The sequence below is a fragment of the Hemicordylus capensis genome, chromosome 5, assembly GCF_027244095.1.
Source record: "Hemicordylus capensis ecotype Gifberg chromosome 5, rHemCap1.1.pri, whole genome shotgun sequence".
NCBI classification, from domain to species: domain Eukaryota; kingdom Metazoa; phylum Chordata; class Lepidosauria; order Squamata; family Cordylidae; genus Hemicordylus; species Hemicordylus capensis.
The window spans coordinates 94045768-94065659 of record NC_069661.1 but is presented as its reverse complement, the minus strand read 5'-3'; the positions used below and the strand labels follow the sequence as shown (position 1 = coordinate 94065659).

The window sequence follows — 19892 nt, the reverse complement described above, 5'->3', positions numbered from 1 at the left end:
AGAAATCCCTTGGCTGTAGACATGAAATTGACAAGATATTCGAAACCCCTTATAAGTTTCACGTCTACAAGAAGGGGGCTTCTTCCAACACTGACACATGTAAGTTTCACCTCTGCCCTTTATAGCCTTTGAGGTGGAGATTGTAGGCTCATTCACATGAGCCCCGCCCCTCCTGTCTCCAGTGGGATTGTTCTTATCACATGGAGAAGTGGAGAGCACTTAACAGTATTCTTTAACGTCTTCTAGATCAGGGGTTCACAACCTGTGGCTGGGGGTGATGGGAGTTGCAGTTCAGCAACATCTGGAGGATCACAGGTTGGGAACCCCTGCTCTAGAACATTTTCTATTGTCCAAGATGTATTGCTGTTCCATATTCTTTCCTGAATGAGGCAACAGATTTCTGGCTGCATGTGGGCTTTTGTATTTTAAATAGTTTCCCCACCACCACCGCCGCTGTGGAGGAGTTCCCAGCAGATAGAAAATTCACATAACAGAGAAAAATATTTAGCACAGCCCTCTTCTTAATATCCAAATATTTTATTCTCAGGGAGTGGTTTTTTTCTTTCATTGGTAGCATTTAAAAACATAACATACTACCTGCACTCTGAATCTACCATTAGCCCTTTCCAGATCATATAATGATGCAGAAAACGTGCAACAAGAGCCTTAAATTCTGTTATCTTTGTAGAGATAATTTATAGTATTTGTAGAAACAAAAGACAAGTAATATCACTGGGCTCAGCAGTCTCTTGCTTGCAGCACATTGCCATGTATCACATTTATCAAGTATAAGCTAAATCAATATTAACTCTTAATCACTGTTATGCACTCAGAATAGTCTCTGAAAGTTTTAGGGTTTCCTGAGTAAGTGTAGTCTTCCAGTGGATAATATTTTGCAACTTGAGGAGAAGTCATTTCTTAATATCCTAAGACATCTAGCAAGAAATAGGTTTTGACTTAACCTGTTCAAGGTGAACCTTCTTTAAGCACTCTTGATAGAGTACTTTAAGTATGTACCCTTCAGTCACAGAGAAATTAGATCTGACATTTTGAGTACAAAGAACTATCAAGCATACTATATAATGGCAACTTTCATTATTATGAAGCGGCAGCGGGCATTACCTAAGTAAACCTTTCAAAATGGCAAAAGAATAAATCAATGCTGGATTAATGATGACATATAAAACAGGGCTTCCTTTGAAAAGTCTAACTACAGTAGTTGACAGTAAAAGCTTTATTCTAAAACAAATTTGATATTTTTTCCTTCTCAGCCTAAGAAAATGGTTTTAATTCAGAACTGTATATCTGTTGGTAGAACTGTTGCAAATGCATTAGAAATACGGCCGCATGTCTAACATGTCTGGGGAATGGCCTCTGTGCCCCAGCCTCACTTGAATGAGGCAATGGCTTACTAGCTTACTAGGGGCCAGTGGGGATGGGGCCTGCATGGCCATTGCAGCTCCCACATACCCAGCCCTTCAGTTTGAGAGTGAGAGGTGACATCTCACTCCCTTCCCAGGGCATAGTGTGGGCTTGAGCTGGTTGCCCCTTTGGGAGGCCAGGTAGGATTTTTTTGACCCACCACATTGGCCTTGGCTGGGCATCCTTTTCTGCCTACTTTGCAGTATTGTCCCTTAGCTCGGTTCCACAGTCTCAATGGCGGGCACAGTGCAGAATAAAAGGGAAGTGTAGGGTCAGTGAGCACCTTAAGACACATGTTTGGTGTGAGGAGGAATCCTTGGCAGTTCCCAGAGGCACTCTTATCCCTGGACCTTTGGGCCCTAGCCCGTGGCCTCCTAGGCCTGGGGGGGGGCTACTGCCACTGCCACGAGCCCCCCCCCCGCCGCAAGCCCTTTTCCTCACTGTCACAAGGCTGAACTATCCATATTCTAGGTGCCATGTGCACAGTCGGAGGGTGGGGGAGTGAGGCGAGCAGGCCTCCCCCCATGGCGGCAGCCAAAGCTTTGTAGCTTGGTGGCAGCAATGGCTTCTGCAGGTGCCTTGGCATTAGATTGGCTAAGATGGGCAGTGTCTGGAGTCAGCGTGTATCACCCTAAGCATTTTAGGTGAGACTCATACCATGGGTAGCAAGCCCCTAGTTACTGCACTGTAAGAACTGTAAAGAGCTAACCCTCCAACTTGGTTACGCATGATAATCAATAAAGTTGTGGCCCTTCAACTTCATCTTTTTCCTTGTGTTGTCATTGGTTTGGCTGCAAAGGCCACATAGTGATGGCTTCCTCATTAGAATAAATTATGGTACACTCATATAAACCTTATAGACATATCATCATTGGTACAATTAGCAATTCATAAAAGAAGGTCAATGTTAGGGACTCTGCAGTTATGGCCTACCTGTTACTTTCAGTCTGTCCGCTCCAATGACAATCTCTTCTTCATCAGCGGAGAAGAGCACCCTCCCATCTTCGCTTGAGCTCACTTCAAACCTTTTACACTGGGCTTCTACAGCATCAGCTCCTAAAACAGAAAATGAAGTCTTAGGCCAGGACCCAAAGAGCCCTTTGCATGGGCCCAAGCACTTCCATCCACAGGTGGGCTTTTCAGTGTTTTGTTTCAGCTGCAGCTCCTCACTGCCCTGAAAGGCAGCTGCAGGTGGGCCCCCCCCCCAACTTTCTAGAAGGGCTCTTGGGAAGATAACCAAGGGCTGGGGTGGGTAGAAGGGATTGGGAAGTCTCAATATGCTAAGTTGATACGGACGTTAACATTGAAGTTTCTGGTAAATATATGAGAACTGTTTGCAGCATGTTTTGGATCCCATCCTGATAATGTTTTCAGAAGCATATGTGGAAATAAAACACTTCACACTTGTATGCCATTAGTCATTAGTGCTGAATTCCTCAAATACTTATTTTTTTCTGTAATAGTTTTATTGATTTATTTGGGGCTAAGCAAGGCTACAGGTGGCTTATGACTTGTTACACTGCCTTCAACTTACTTCTCTGTTGCATCAGCACAAACAGCTGGAATTTGTGTCTACATCCTTTTTTTTAAAAAAAGCAAATGTTCCACATGGGAAGAAATCCCAAAAGCTACTCGCAGTACAAAATTCTGAGGGTGGGGACGGCTGGTGTGCCAGAATAAAAGCAAAAGGCTTAGTTATATACATAGAAATATATTTGCGAAATCACGGCTTTTGGCATCAGTTTAGCATCCCTCACTAAACTGGATATCTAATGCTCAAAATACAGTCCAGTCTTGCATGAAGCTGCAGAATAATTCAAATGATTGAACATGGACCTCATTTTGCAACTGCCTGAATCTCAGGGGCCCTTCACAAGGCTTTTGGGGGCACACCTAAGATCATTGAAAAACACTGTACATCTAAAAATGTAATATTTGAGTGACACAAATGCACGTTTGGAAACATGTTTACATATCACAGATACAATATAAACATAGAGCCAAGGCTGGCTACTCTCCTTGTCAACCATGTATTTGCTTGCAAATCCAAGGTTGCTGTTATGCACTGTATGGAATGGCCCTCAGCCTCTGTAATGTGAACATTCCTGTGCAGAACATATCCCTTTATATATCCTTTTTTGTGCAGTTAAACCCGATTCCACACATGAATCTTCTGCAGACATTGAAAATGAATGAGGCCTAATTATTTCACTGTTGACCATCTAAGATATCCAAATTCATTGTTTGAATATTGTTGTAATATCTCAGTGTCCTTAGTAAATATCAGGCCTGTTTGTCTATTTGAATATTCTGGATATAATCCATCTTTTTTATCTGGTTTATAGTAAGGGATAAATCACACAACCATTTATCCCATTAAAAAGATTTGTCTGTTATATGCAGCACAACATGAATGGTATGATTTTAAAATGTCTTGAATTCTTATTTTACCAATGGTTAAACTATACTAAACACACACAGACAGATTTCTGTCCATAGGAACAATGGACACAAATATTGGATTGGCAAAGACATGTTAACTATGAAAAATACCAATGAACACAACCTTCAGATATGAACTTCTAGAAAGCAACCAAATATATACAGGTCTACATTACCAAATATCTACCAGTTTGCATTTGGTACACATTCCATGTTGCCAAAGTCAACATTCTTAAGAATTCCCAGGTTCCAGGCAACATATGCCTCCAATAAAAGAAATATCTACAGAAGGCTACAAACAAGCTTTGTGTAAACTGACGATATTATTTCTTGGTTGGTATATATATTAACCATTCATATGCAACTCAGATTTCTCTCTAACACATATTTCATTCTGTTGGTTCCCTCATTTAGAATGTATTGCATATGGCTCTTGTTCATTTGGCACTTTTAACCAAGTTAGAAGAACCAACAGGTTATTCCCATGTATGGATCAAGACCTTCAAGATTTCTCATTAGCTATCATAGAATCCACACTCAGAATACCTCTGAAACAACAGAACCGTGTAGGGTGGTTGGCACCCTATGTGCACTACACTACCACTCGCTCTGGGCCATCCCAGCACCCCCCAAGTGCACTTATGGAGCTGCTGACACCTCAATGCTTCTCTATGGGGAAAAACCTTAAAGACGCGTAAACTTTAACAATTCCCCAAAAATCAGCCCTCTGCCCAAATCCTTTGGAAAAATTCAGGTAGCTTCCTTGACCCTACCTGGCACTATCACCAACCCCACACTGCTCTAGGCCACCCCTTTGCCCCCCGCGTGAAGCTATCCATTCGCTGACACCTCAATGCTTCTCTATGGGGGGAAACCTTAAAGACGTGTAAACTTCAACAATTCCCCAAAAATCAGCCTCTGCCCAATCACTCTGAAATTGGGGTGATAGCCTTCACCCATTAGACACTACCACCCCACCCCACTCTTTTTGCCCAGATCCCACTCTATGCCCCCGAACTGCCCCAAAGACAATAAAACTTCAAAATTTCCCCCAAAATAAGCCCTTTGCCCAATTCCCCTGAAATTTGGGTGGGAGCCTCCAACCATTGGGCACTACCACCCCACCCCACTATTTTGCCCCTGGGACCCATTTTTCATTCCCGAATCGATTCAGATTCGGATTCAGATTTAATCCAAATCCAAACCGAATCAGGGGTGATTCGGGTGGCCCAGATTCGGGCACAGAACAGATCGGGGGTGATTCGGTTCGGGTCCTGAACCGAATCACCGAAAACCCGAATTGCACACCCCTATTGTATGTATGTATGTATGTATGTATTTGAATAAATTTCTGTCCCACTCTTCAGGTAAAACCTCTCATGATTACCAAAAAGACTAAAATAACAATAAATACATAAAAAATCATTAATAAGTCACAACAGAAAGGTAGGTGAGCCAGTTTCAAACATTATACAAGAATGCAGTGTCTAAAAAGCATGGGCAAATAAAATGGTTTTCACTTGGCACCAAAAGGACATCAATGTCATTTAGCATGGCATGTAGCTGTTGAACAGAACGGAAGACAAAACAGGGCCTTGCAGCACCTTGCAAAGCAGGGCTTTGCAGGGTCTTGCATAGTGTAAATTCCATGTGGCAGAGCAATAATGCCCCAAACCGACTTCTGGAAATGGCCAGCCAGCCAGAAATGTAAACTACTGAAGCACAGTTATTCTAATCCCCATCTCAGACAGTCACACCAGAAAGCACCTGGCTGACATCCAGACTAGTGTTGCACACAACAAAAACTTTGTGTGAGGGAAGAGATTGTTATAATGAAAGGCAGTGTACAAATATAACGATAATAAAAAAGAGGGGTGAATTTGTTGTTGATCTCCCCTTCCTTCTACCTGTGCTTTCCAAAACATGTTCCTGTGGGCCCTACTACTCACAGGGACATATTTTTGAGAGGTACAGTGGGGGAGATTGTGCACAGAGAATGATTTTTTTTGGCATGCATAATGTTAGTCTGGACATCAGTCACTATGCCCAAGAGAATGAGCAGGATTGTACTTCCTCTGTTCCTCCCCTGACAAATGTCATCCATTAGGATTACCAAACTTATTTCAGAACCTTATTTCCTCCAAGCAAATGGTTTATCATCAATTGAATATTATTCTATAACAAAAGATTTGAAAGTGCTTTGAATTAGAAGATTTGAAGGTGCTACATTTAATAATGGAACTGCAGACAATGTGGTGTCTAAGTTCTATGGAAGTGAACAATTTTACCCTTGAAGCACTTGGCAAATAAGTCATAACATGTCTCCAAGACACCTACGTATCTTGGCTGCTGACTAATTTGAAGAAGGTTACATAGTGCATAGAAAAGCTGTGCTGGACAAGACTGCAAGGATGGAATGGCAGCAGGAAGTATTGCTTCTTTGCCACCTTCACTGTCATCATCATCACCATCATCAAATTAATATTAATATTAATATTTTATTTTTATACTGCCTCACTCAAATGGCTCTAGGTGGTTCACAAATATAAAAACAGATTAAAAAACAAACAAATAAACAACTCTTTAAAACAAAATTAAAACCAGTCTAAAAATCATGTCAGTACTTAACTAAAGGCCAGGCTGAAAAGATGTTTTTAGCGCTCTTTTAAAGGCTGCTAAGCCATCTAATGGCAAATGGGGAAATGACTTGCCTAGCAAGTCAGAGGTTACTGGTTTGAATCCCTGCTGGCATGTTTCCAAGACGATGGGAAACACCTATATCGGGCAGCAGCGATATAGGAAGGTGCTGAAAGACATCATCTCATATTGCGTGGGAGGAGGCAATGGTAAACCCCTCCTGTATTCTACCAAAGACAACCATAGGGCTCTGTGGTCGCCAGGAGTCGACAGCGACTCGACAGCACACTTTACCTTTACTTTTAAAGGCTGCTAAAACTCTTAAGCCTCTAATATCCATAGGGAGTACATTCTAGAGCCCAGGAGCAGCTACAGAGATGGTGAGATGGTGGCAGCCAGAGATGGACCTCTCCTGATTACCTTAAAGTGTGGTGGAGATCATACTGATGAAGGCACTTTCCCAGGTAACCCAGTCCTAACCATAATATGGTCTCTCCAAGAAACCCCCAGAGACCAATCTGGCTGCTGCGTTGTGAACTAACTGAAGTTTCCCAGTGACATACAAAGGCAGCCCCACATATAGCACATTGCAGCAGTCAATCTGAAAAGTTACCAATGAGCGTACCACAGTTTTGAGATTGTTATATTCAAGGAACGGACACAGTTGTCTATCAACTGAAGTTGATAGAAAGTGCTCCTGGCCATAGCCTCCACCCGTGACACCAGGGTGATGGCTGGGTCTATCAACTCTACCAATCTATGTACTTTTTCCTTCAGAGGGAGTGCAACCCCATCCAGAACAGGAAGTTCTAGCACATCCCTCTCAATCACCTTGCCCAACTAAGGGAGGTTGGAGACCAGCCTATAATCATCCATCACTGAGGCCATCTCTAACAGCCTCCCTACTAGATGATATAAACCATGTTGGGCATGGATCCTGAGGACAGGTGGTAGCCCAAGCACCTCCAAGAAGCTTGTCCACATCCTCAGGAGTAACAAATTGAAACTGATCCATTCTAATCAAACAAAAAAAGTCCAGGATACCCCTGCCATTGACTCCGCATTAATGTCCATCCAAGTCAGCCTGAATCTGAGATATTTTCTCCACAAAAAAGGTTATTAAAACATCATAGTGGGATGATAAAGATTCTAAATTCAGGTTCAGAGAGGAGGGGACCTGAATGGGTGGCTTGCTGCAGAGGGTGTGCCACACACTTGGGCTGAGCCAGGGGGGCAAGCAGAGGTGTTGGTGGCTGCCACCAGGCCAGTAAGAACATTAAATTATTTCTCTCACCACCCCTCCCCTGCCTGCCCTTTAGAACATTTTGTAAGGATTTCCCCACCCCTTTTCTTGTAAAGGGGAATCCTCACCAGATTCCCCTGTACCAGTATAGACCCTTGAACCGCTGGACCAATTCAAATGAACTGGACTGGCCATACGGTTTGACCAAACTGGTTCAGGAACAGCCAGTTTGGTTCGAACCAAACCACAATTTTCAGTTCGTGCATACCCCTAGAAGAAAAAAGCAAAAAACAAAACTAAACACAAAACTGAACACATGCTGGAGATAAAATGAGGATACTTTTGACCAAATCACAAGTTATGATGCATAATGCCACATTTCAATCTGCATCTCTTCAGATATTTAACAAGCTAGCAAACAAGAGAAGAAATGAACAGTAATATGGAGGTGGCTACGATCTTGAAGGAAGATGACAAAAATGATTGCATATAAATTACTGTCTCAGATGTATGCAATCATATACATCATAGTTATCATAACTTTTAATCTGAAGTCTGAAATTGTTTGAAATTAACACATGCTAATGAAAGTTTTATTAAACACAGTAAAGAGAAAATGGTAAAAGGTAAAACAGAAGTAGGGTGTTAGAAAAGAAAAGATAGAATTGCAATATACAGCCCAAACGTTTTGCAATTCAGCATTGCCAATACACCAGTATTTATCTTAGGGGTGGGTACATAGATAGAATTATTCCCCTTTGGGTTCATTATGAGCCAAGCCCACAATCCCACAAAAGTTCAGCTCACAATCCCACAAAAAGAATAAGGGACCTGTTCCAACACTAGCTCTGCCAGCCCTCCCTCCCTACAGCTGGTTCCTCTTTTATCAAAGAAGGAGCTTGTGAAGGAGCAGGGTCTGCTAGTGAGGAGGTTTTTGTGACAACTGTAGAGAGAAAGGTCTAAATGCTTGCACAAATAATCTATTGCTGCTGGTAAATCCAAGAAATTGAGTCTCCAATATCTCCTGGCTGAATCCCTTGAACCAGGAGCCACTGGGAACTCCGTTTCTCAGGTTCCCTAGCAACAGCAGCCATACAAGAGTCAATGCTGCAGTGTCTAGGCCATAAACAGGGGTGTAGTGAGGGGAGAGGGGGTCTGTGTTTCCATACGGGAAGCTTGTCCACTCGCAGGGGTGCCCCCCTGTGTGGCATGAACACTCACGGGCATACACACAGCCCTCACCTGGCTCTAGGGGTGAGTCTGAACCGGTCCGGCGGCCATTCTAAGGAATGGCCGAACTGCCGGACCGGTTCGGCCCTTGCTGGTCCGGGTCCGGGTGGGGGGTATAACTTTAAGGGCGGGAGGGCTTTCTTACCCCTCCCGCCTCTTCGCCCCCTCCAGCGCCTGTATTTAACTGAATAACGGGGCGCTGGAAACCAGCCGCCCCCGCTGCCGCCGCCGCCCCCCCTGAGCAGATTCACATAGAAAAGTGCCCATACCCCTGCCGCCGTCGCCCGCCCACCCGCCAGCCAGCCAGCCCTCCCTCCCTCCCAGCTGCCCGCCCACCCGCCCGAGTCCTTACCGAAAGCTGCAGGAGAAAACGAGAGGAGCTCCCGGACAGAGCTCCTCTCGTTAGAAAGGCCTGCTGCAGAATGAAGGCGCTTTGTGCGCGCGCGCATGTGCACTCCACAAAGGACGCCGGAGGCCCGGTCTACCCGCCGGGAAAAGGCCGGTTAGACCGGGCCTCTGATAGCCTTTTCCCGGGCCTCCGATCGCCTTTTCCGATCGCCTTTTCCTGGCGGGTAGACCGGGCCTCCGGCGTCCTTTGCGGCATGCGCATGCGCGTGCGCGCAAAGCGCCTTCATTCTGCAGCAGGCCTTTCTAAAGAGAGGAGCTCTGTCTGGGAGCTCCTCTCATTTTCTCCTGCAGCTTTCGGTAAGGACTTGGGCGGGCGGGAGGGCAGCTGGGAGGGAGGGAGGGCTGGCTGGCGGGCGACGCCGGCAGGGGTATTGGCACTTTTCTATGTGAATCTGCTCAGGGGGGGCAGCGGGGGCGGCTGGTTTCCAGCGCCCCGTTATTCAGTTAAATACGGGCACTGGAGGGGGTGAAGAGGCGGGAGGGGTAAGAAAGCCCTCCCGCCCTAAAAGAAAGGGCCCCCCTTCGGTGCCGGTCCGGACTGGTCCGGACTGGTCCGGACCGTGCACATCTCTACCTGGCTCCCCCATCCTTTTTCCATCAGTCAGAAGACCAGCTGATGAAAAGAGGATGGATGGAAGGCAAGTGGTCAAAGGAGGCAGCTGGAAGCGTGCACCCCTGGTGTCCAGGCTCTGCCCATCCTCCTTCCATCATTCGGGCTCCTGGCTGATGGAAGGACAATGGACAGAGCCTGTCCAGAGGGGCTGTATGCCGTCAAGTCTCTCTCTCTTTATTAAGCTGCTTGACCTCCTTCCATTGGCTGGGTTCCTGGCCAATGGGAAGAAAGTGCACACGTGCTCTCCATGGGCCATGTGCACACCCATAGGTCATCGGGTGGAGAGGGAGTTGCTGAAGGAGGCTGGCAGTGGTGACAGCAGGTGGGAGCTCTGACCCCGGCAAGAGCCCTATCCAAGGGAAGGGGGAGCTCGGGAGCGCCTTCTGGAGGCTCAGTGGCTCCTGTAAGCAGGGCAGACAGGTTCTTGGAAGTTGTCTGCTCCATTACAGCTCTACCCCCAGCCTTTCACCACTGTTGAACACTTGTCATTCACCACAGCCTTCCCCACCAGCCCTTCCCACTGCCACTGCCCCCCCCCATCTTTGCAAAGGTACATTTTGGGAAAGGGGACAATTAGTGTGTGTGGTGGTGGGGGGTCTGGTAGGGAAGGTGTAGGCTAAAGTCCTAAATACCCTTATCCCTCTTGGAGGACTGGTAGGGATCTTCTCTGGTTCTTCCAACATTATCAGTTGCTGGAGAACCCTCAGTTAAAAAACCCCAAGTTTCCCAAAGCATTCTCTGAGAACACGTAAAGAAACTGGGCTAATTATGAGGCGACCACACCCATCACTAGTTCAGTGCTGATCGCTTTTAGCTGTATGAACTAGCAGGTTGGTCTGAGGCCCTGACCATCTTGACTGCTGGGATTAGGAGCACTGAAGCACTGAAACACAGTTCCCCAAACTGAAGTCTTCTAGATGGGTTATCAGTTTATGTTTCCTTTTATGCTGTGCAAATTGGAGCAAGTTCAGGCCATTTCCCTGAATTCTATTTTTGGATATACTAAGCATAATCATTTTTATTATATTTTGCCCTTAAAAGCTAGTTCCAACTGAATATTCATTTTATCTATCAAGATAGAGACTGACAGTTCTCCACCTCTCAATATAACCATTAATTCTCACAGTAATTGTTTTGCAAGTGTTTTACAATGTTACCAAGCTTCTTTTGAATTGATTTCCTAGATCTCTCTCCATTTAGATTTGCTGATTGCAAAGCACGGCTGAAAGCAAAGTAATAGATAAGGGCATTTAGAATAATTTACTTTATAGCCCAATATAATACCCTGCTCTCTGTGTTGTTAAGTCCATAACCTTCCCAATTCTAAAGTGGAAATCCATGACTGATGATAGGCTATTATCTGCATATAGAATCAGTTTATGTTCTAGAGATCCCACTCAAATTCTTGCTATGATATTATTCATTCTTATTGATATTTCCAAGGGACTAATGAGAAGAGGGAAAGCAATATATTTTCACATGATACACTTACATGAATATTGAGAATTTCCAAGTGCCCTTTGATAGTGTGGCAATACAAATAAATTGCACTCTGAATATTCATTTGATGCCAAATCTCCCCTTTCAAAACCACTGTTATTTATCAGATCTTGATAGGGACAATGGCAAATGCATACTCCGTAAGGTAGCAGAGAGACTTGCAGGGGGACCCAGGCACCTTAATGTTCACATCATTATGCCACCTTGCGAGAGGAGAAGAGCTGCTACTGTATCCTGTTTTCCACTGCACTGTAGCAGCACCACTGAAGACGGCCAGATATTGAGGCTATTCACTCACACGTGCAAAACTGGGTGAAGGTATCCCAGCTCAGTTTTGCACGCACATGTGTACTGCCGGGATCAGGCCCGATTCTGGCAGCACCACGGCAGCAAACCCGCCTATGAAGCCTCCCTTTAAAATGAGGTTAAGGGAAGGAGTGCTCCCTTAACCACCTTTTTACAATTGTCTGGCAGCTGCGGCTAGTAGATGAGGGGAGGGGAAGGGGTCTCCATAATGCACCCCGCACTTGCCCAGTGCATTATTGAAGCTCTGGGGAGCGAGGCGTCCTGGTACCCTGACCCTCGGAGCTACTGGCAGCAGCCGGTGCTCATCTGACGGAAAGATTGTCTGCAGGGAGGTAAGCTTTCTAGGGCTTCCTCCCTGAAAATCCTGTAGCCCTTTCTCACTGCTCACAAGAAAGGGCTCACTGTACTACAGCTACCAGTCCAGCAGGGATCAGATGTCATGAGAAAATCTAATTCTATTATAAAGCTTCCATACCCTGGCTCCATCACCCTGGTTGAATGATCACTTGCTTCTACACTCATTTTTCAATACCAGTCCTCATTCATGAACTGCTCATATAAGAAAGGTTCTGCGCGTGCGCATGCGCGCACACACACACACACACACACACACACAGAGTGAGGTTGATGAAAGGCTCACTATCAGCAAAACATGGGGCCATTCAAACAATAAATATTCATGATTGTTTGATTTTATTTTTACATTTATATCCTGCTCTTCCTCCAAGGAGCCCAGAGCACCAGCCATGATTAAGGAATTCATGCAAACATATGAAACCACCTCACACTAAGGCAGATCAATGAGTCTAGGTCCAGACCCATAGCCAGTCTACACATTTCAAGGGGGAGGGGGGAGCTTATCTGGTCCCCATCAGGGATATTGCACTAGCTAGTTGTGCTATTGTGATAGCTAGCTTTGCTCTTGTGTTCCAGACTAATAGGCACATAGGCACATAGGAAGCTGTTATATACTTAGTGAGATCATTGGTCTATCTAGCTCAGTATTGTCTTCACAGAATGGCAGCAGCTTCTCCAAGGTTGTAGGCAGGAATCTCTCTCAGCTCTATCTTGGAGATGCCAGGGAGGGAACTTGGAACCTTCTGCTCTTCCTAGAGTGGCTCCATCCCCTGCAGGGAATACCTTACAGTGCTCACACTTCTAGTCTCCCATTCATATGCAACCAGGGTGGGCCCTGCTTAGCTAAGGGGACAAGTCATGCTTGCTACCACAAGAACAGCTCTCCTCTCCAATGTTGCACTGGTGAATCAGGGTATGCTTGTGCAACCTGCGGCAGACCTCCTCCTTTATGGAACCTCTTCCTTAGTCCATATATGTTGCAGGGAATGATGCAAAGCTTCCCCACTATCTTTGTTGTACAAGTGCAGTGCATGTGCAGACAGATCGAGACTGCAAGAAATGGCACAACTTTGAGCATCTGCTCAGCTAGGCAGCCTTCTTGCCTGGGTGCATCTTTGTTCATTGCACTAATGCAGCGTTAGTCTTTGTTCCAGTCATAATTTTCATTGTTAAATTCCTTCAAGAGAACGGAATGATTCATTTGAGAGATGGAAGGCTAAAACACAAAAAGTGCTGCAGAGCTGGCTCATCAGACAAGCTCATCATCTTTTTATGCTGGCATAAAAAAGCTGCATATGTGTTGGTGATAGTGCACAGGTGAAGAGCATTGAAGCCATGATACCCCCAGTGTGGGCCACCTACACATGAGCACTTTTTGACAACCTCCACATGGCAGCTGGCACATTTAAATTGGCTCTGACATCAGCAAGTGGAAAATGTACATACCACAGGAACGATGTGTTGGCACATACAATTGTTCATGTGGTCCCTATAGTTCCATAACAAGCATGAACATCAAACACAGCCTTAGCACGAATCAGGTACTGGTAACATTTACAAGTAACAGCTCCTCCCTACACCAGGATCAACCTTTCTTGATCACTAGAGGAAAGGAATACTACTTAATTGAAGTCATCCAAACAGATATTGCAGGAGCATTGTTCTAAAGATTAAAGCTGCCATGCATATTTTTCAAAGAAATATTTTGAAGACTGAGTCCACTCCACAACCTCCACAGATCTCTACATGAAGCATCAGAAAGTGTTTGAGCAAGTTTGCAAACAGTCACACAGAAGTAATAGTTTACTATATGGATTCAGTGAGTAGGTGTCAGTACAAAAATATATTGATTCTTTGGGAACAGGAAGGCTCAGAAAGAGATGACGCTTGAATAAAGAGAGAAGCCTTGAGAGAATCTAAACTCAGTGTTTTAAAGTTATAATGCCAAATATCTTCTCCAGGATGCAAGACTTTGGGTTAATATTGATGAAGCTTCATGTATGATTGGCCACCAGAGAGCTTGGCTGTTTTTCAGTAGATCCAACACCATTATGAAACATCAGAGATTACATGAACTGAACATAAGTGTGTAGATACTTAAGGTATTTCCCTGGTACACTGAAGATATCTATTGCATATAGTATTGTAAGAACATAAAGAGACACACTTTAAAGTATAGATAGAAGAGACCCCAGAATTTTGATTCAAAATTATTTTACGCCTCTACAACTGGATAGAAGTGTACAGGTGTGTTTGGAATTTAACAACTTTATGACACTGTGAAGTAACAAAGAAGGCTTATGTGAACTTGAACCCAGTCCCCATTCTCCAAGGAAATTTTCTGTAACCATTGGTTTTACACACACACACACACACACACACACACACACACACACACACACACCCAATGGTAGCACTAGGGAAAAATTGAGGAGAAGGCACAGAAGGGGCAAAGTGCATCTCTGGGTGGGCGAGCTGTGTCCCACATTAGGTCCCACATCTGAATCTGAAATGAGGGGGCAGGTAGAGGGGGAAATAACAGAGTGGGTGCTTGCCCCCACCTTTGGAGCCACCCTTGATATATACACAGTCCTTGCAGTGGTAGAAAAATGCAAGTAGGATAATTTTGTTTCAGTTAGTCCAGACTAAAAAATGTCAATTGAAAAGCAATAGGATGGTTTGAGGTCCACCTGAAAAGAAGTGGGATACTAATATACTGTAGTCACAAAAGGCTTTAAACCAATATACTGGCCATACCATTTGGCCAAGTATACTGGCCAAACACATAAAGTACTGAGACTTTATGTGTTTGATAAAATGGTACCCTAAAACATGAAAATTGAGAATTAGGGAGGTGAATGGGCACACAATGACACTCTTCTACCAATTCTGAGTGGGGGAAACTCTGTCTCAAGCTATAGCTCATTAGAACAAATAAACAGGGGGAGAAGTCTCTCAAATCCCTAACACCATCTGTGCACCATTAAAAACAGGACTGCTATTTCCAAATCTGCTGTCATGATAATAGGCATGATCAAGTATATCCTCTCTCCTCTATCCAACACCTATTATTTAGATATATATTCAATGCAATTTGGAATGTGGCACTTGCAGTAACAGGTGCGTGACTAGGAAATGGGCAACCCAAGCAAGAAATGTGAATGACTTGAGGAGGATTCCACTTGTACTTTGTCTAGAAGTGCCTAACACAGCAACATCTTTGCCAAGTATATGTTTCCTCTTGAGACTGTTGTGAAACCACAGCAAACACCTTATTAAATTCTAAACTGTCTCAGAGTATATGCTGCATTTCCTGTGTATGTGCTTGATCTTGATTTGACTCCCATTCAGTGCAATTAGGATTTTCTCTTAGGCTTTAACAGATGTCAAGCCTCATCCTTCTAGTGCTGGGTTAGCAGCAGTGCTACAGAAGCAAATAAAACTTGCACCAGCAAAATTGGTTAAGGCTAACGGATTAAGTATGCTCTTCAATAAAATATCTAGTTATGCTATGACTGGCAAATGGTCTATCCTGTGATGTTTTGTATACCAAGTCTTTGAAATAAATACTTTCCCTTACATGCTGTTAAAACACAAAGGAAGTGATGAGGAAAGAGAAGGAAATAATATAAAATAGCTGGCCCTGTGCAGAAAATCTGCACCCAAGTTCTCGGTCTCTCACCCCTCTCTGGACAAACCAATTCCCTGCCCTGCTCCCCCCCCCTTCTGCCTTAAGCTGCCCCCTGCCATCTGGGATGGCAGCGGAGGCGGCGAAACTTCCCCCACGCTTCCCCCTCACTCAGCCAGACTCCCCCCACTCACTCAGCCAGTGTTCCCCCACGCATTGTCAGTTCTCCCCCACTCAGTCAGTTCTCCCCCCGCCAACTCAGTCAGTTCTTCCCACCCCAGCCAGAGCGGCATCACGGCCTAAGTCAGCTCCTAACACCGGCCTCCGTTGCATCAGCCTGCCCAGTTTCCTCACAAGGAGAACAGCCGAGCTGGGGCTTCTCTTCTGGCCTGCACAAATGGCCCTTGGTGCGCTCTTCCACCCCAATTCGGCCACCGTCTTCACAAAAAGACTCGGCGGGGCGACGGATGCTGTTGCGCAATGTCTTTTTGTCTTTCTTTGCTGCTGCCGCCACCTCCTCTCCTCCTCCTGTTCCTCCTTGGCAGCAGCTTCCCCTCTGTCCGCCAATCAACCCTACTCCATGCCTTCTCTCTCCTCTGGACAACTCTTTCTCTCTCTCAACTCTTGAAACATGTGCCATGTACCACAGGATTTGCTACATATGTCCTAAGGCTTTTATATATAAAGTTATTATAATATAACCAACAGTTTATATAATTTAATATATAAAAATGAATGAGCTGAATAGAACCTTAAAATCAAATAAAATTAACAGAGCAAAGTAGATATTCTATCTATGGCCACATCTGCATGTAACACAAAACCACGGGTCCAATGAACCCGTGCTTCGCCCCCAGCCCAACACAGTTATCTGTCCACATTCAGATGCAACTGGTGGGATCCTCTCTGCAGTCATGAGGACTCTAGAGAGGAGGGGGATCTGGCTGTGTGGGCTTCCTTCTGGAATGGACAGTCCTGACAGCCATGAGAGGTGGCTCATGGTTAGAGCTCAGTGGGGCTTCAGTTCAGCGTTCAAATGTAATGCTGGCACCTTGAAACCTCAGGTAGGACTGGTGAAACCCACTACAAACCAAAGATTCAAACTGGAGTTTTGGGAGGGAAACCTCGAGTCCAGGGGCGTAGCAAGGTTGTAGTGGGCAAGATTTTAAACAAGATTTTAGAGACAAGATTTTTAAATGGGCCCTTCCACTCACTGAAGCTCAGCTCATGAAGTAAAGAAATCTTAAATGAGGCTGAATAATGGTAACAAAAAGCATATATATATATATATATATATATATATATATATATATATATATATATATATATATATATGGCACATATCTCCTATGTGCCACAACAGAACATCATCCTAAATTATTTTGAAAAAGGTTTTGTAAATTATGGACAATGAAAATCATTTAATGGCACTAGAGAAAGACAGACTGTTCTGGTAGCTTCAAGTCTTAACACTCACATCAATTTCGGAGGATGAATACAACTGAAGGAAGCCCGGGCGGGTGCGTGGCTGGGGGAATCAGTCATGTGACTTGCCTCTGGGGGGATCCCCAAGGCAGTGGGCCCCCAGACAACTGTCTCCCCTTGCCCTATTATAGTTACACTCCTGCTCGAGTCGCTTTTGTGTCCAAACCAGGGGCGTAGCTAGGGGAGAGGGAGCTCATGTTCACCCCTCTCTACAGTGGCCCCTCAGAGTGGGGGATAATGAAGAAAACAGGGAGGGGTAGAACTGGGACCCCCTCAGGAACTGGGGCCCCCGGGTTCTTTGAACCCATTCACTCAATTATAGCTACACCCCTGGTCCAAACTGAAGTTGTACACATCTGGACATACTAAAAATTCAACCACAGGCCCCTTCAACTCCAGTTTCTGTTTCATGTGAATAGGGCCTTCCTTCCTTCCTTCCTTCCTTCCTTCCTTCCTTCCTTCCTTCCTTCCTTCCTTCCTTCGGAAGTGTTCGGCCAAGACCATGTAGACTGACATTAACACTTTTCTCACATTCAGATGAATGCATATACAGTGGGGAGTGGTATCAAGCCCATTCACAGTCACTGGCCCTGTACTTGCCGTGTATGTGTGCTTGGCCAACAATGTGAAAGAACCTATGCATGTATAAACAGGGCACTATGCGCATGATCAGGATGGCATGCTAGGAGTTCTTGGTGTAACTCTTTGCCCCTTGCTCACCACTGGGAAATAGCTGTTTCCTAAAAGGCACACCTGTTAAAAGAAGAGTCTAAAAAAACACGTATTCTCAGTGGCTGACATCCTAACTAATGAAGCATGTGTGCTTTCAATCCCTGCAGGCATGCAGCAGGAGTGCCTACGCAATTCTCCCAGTCCTCTAATACATATGCTGTTACACCAGAACCCTAATACTTCCAAGTGCTTCCCATGCTCTGGGAAAGCTCTTCCAGCACTGTGTTTTTGAACTTGCAGAGTGCCTCTGAAGTGTGGGCAGTGCTTGGCTCTGGTGTGACAGTACACATACTAAAGGAGTGGAAGAGTTGTGCTAGGTATCCCACTGTATGTCCGCATGGGCTTGAAGCAAGTAAGCTTTGTTAGTCAAGCTGTCAGATTACTGAAAGATTGCATGAAAGAAAATCAAAGTCTTACACAACCCTAAATTCTTCACTGGAAAAAAAGGAAAGATTCTGAAGATTCACTACACTGCTGACTTTTCCACAAAGCTCAGTCATGTTGCCTTATTGTTGTTCATCTTATTTTCCTCTAGGAGTGCTGCTTACTATCTGACTGCTCTATTAGTTACTCTAAAAATTTGCCAGGTGTTAAATTAAATTTACTTGAATGTAATCCCTGGATCCTTGCTTTCCCCCACCTCTTCTTAAAAATAGGTACGGAGTTTGACCTGCTGCAGTCCTCTGAGACCTTACCTGTCATCCCCGAGTTCTCAAAAATAATTGCTAATGGTGCCAATCCTTCCCTGCTAGCTGCTTTAACATTGTAAGGTGAATTTCACTACAGCGCCTGAGGTTTTGAAATAGACTCACATTAAGCATTCTTTAACCTTTTCTTTCCCGATTCAGTCACTTGATTTTTCTAATCTTGCAAGTTAACATCCTGCTACAGAGAAATTTCAGTGAGGCCAGTACTAATGCATTTTAATATAAGCTTTTTTTTAAAGTGCCTGACATACTTCACAAATAAATGTATTTCAGTAACCAGAGGCCAAGCTGGACTAAGGTGGTAAAACTGATTGGATAGTTACAAACTGTGGCTTACATCCTGATTCATAATGTACATGTGCCGCCAAAAAAAGCATATGCACTGTGCTTTTTTAGATGCTTGTGTGGGGGAAGGGATGTTTTCTGACAATCCTCGTCCCCTCACCCCCAAAGCACTCCATGTAACTTGGAAGTAGGTACCTGAGGGTTGTGCAGCTCTCAAGCACCTACTTCTGGGTCACACTGAGAGCTTCCATGGGGAGTGGAGATTGGCAAAAATCATCCCACTATGCCAGCATCTGTGTTTCAGAAGTGGGATTGGTAGCACCGTGGGCATGCTTTCCCCCACTCTTTCTTTTATTTTTTGCTTTATATGTGCATCATTAGTCAGATTGTTGGCCACTGATTTTAAGTTGGTAAAATTAAATACAAACTGTTTCTTTGTTCCCACCAGTTCCATTACCTCTAACATGGTCTCTTTTTCAGGAATGTTATGTTAACTTTAATAACAAAATGCACACCCATCTTCTTTTCATAAATAAAGTAAAATGCTTAATAATGATTATCTATCGATCTTTTAAATTTGTAGACAGCCCCAAGCTTCCATCTCTGGCCAGAATGTAACGGAAAACAGATTAAAAATGAAAATCTTAAAACAATTTAAAACCATAGCCCAGTTAAAAAGCTCGGGTGAAAAAATAAGTCTTTAGAGATCTTTTAAAAGTTGTCGGAGATTGGGAGGCTCTTATTTCAGCAAGGGGCACCTTCCAAAGCCTTGGGGCAGCAACGGAGAACACCTATCCCTGCGTAGCCACCAGATGACCCAGTGGCAACTGCAGACGAATCTCTCCAGATGATCTCAATGAGCGATGGGGCTCATGGTGAAGAAGACATTCCTTTAAA

General features: G+C 44.5%; 1 protein-coding gene across 15 annotated transcripts in view; it reads right to left on the bottom strand.

Moving 5' to 3' along the window:
- Positions 1–19892, bottom strand: part of SGCZ (sarcoglycan zeta) — an 889976-nt gene that overhangs the window by 124237 nt on the left and 745847 nt on the right. For all 15 annotated transcript variants that reach the window (XM_053253767.1, XM_053253769.1, XM_053253774.1 and 12 more), the window contains one exon: positions 2356–2478. In XM_053253767.1, coding sequence (XP_053109742.1) covers positions 2356–2478 — 123 coding nt within the window. The remainder of the gene's footprint in view (positions 1–2355; positions 2479–19892) is intronic.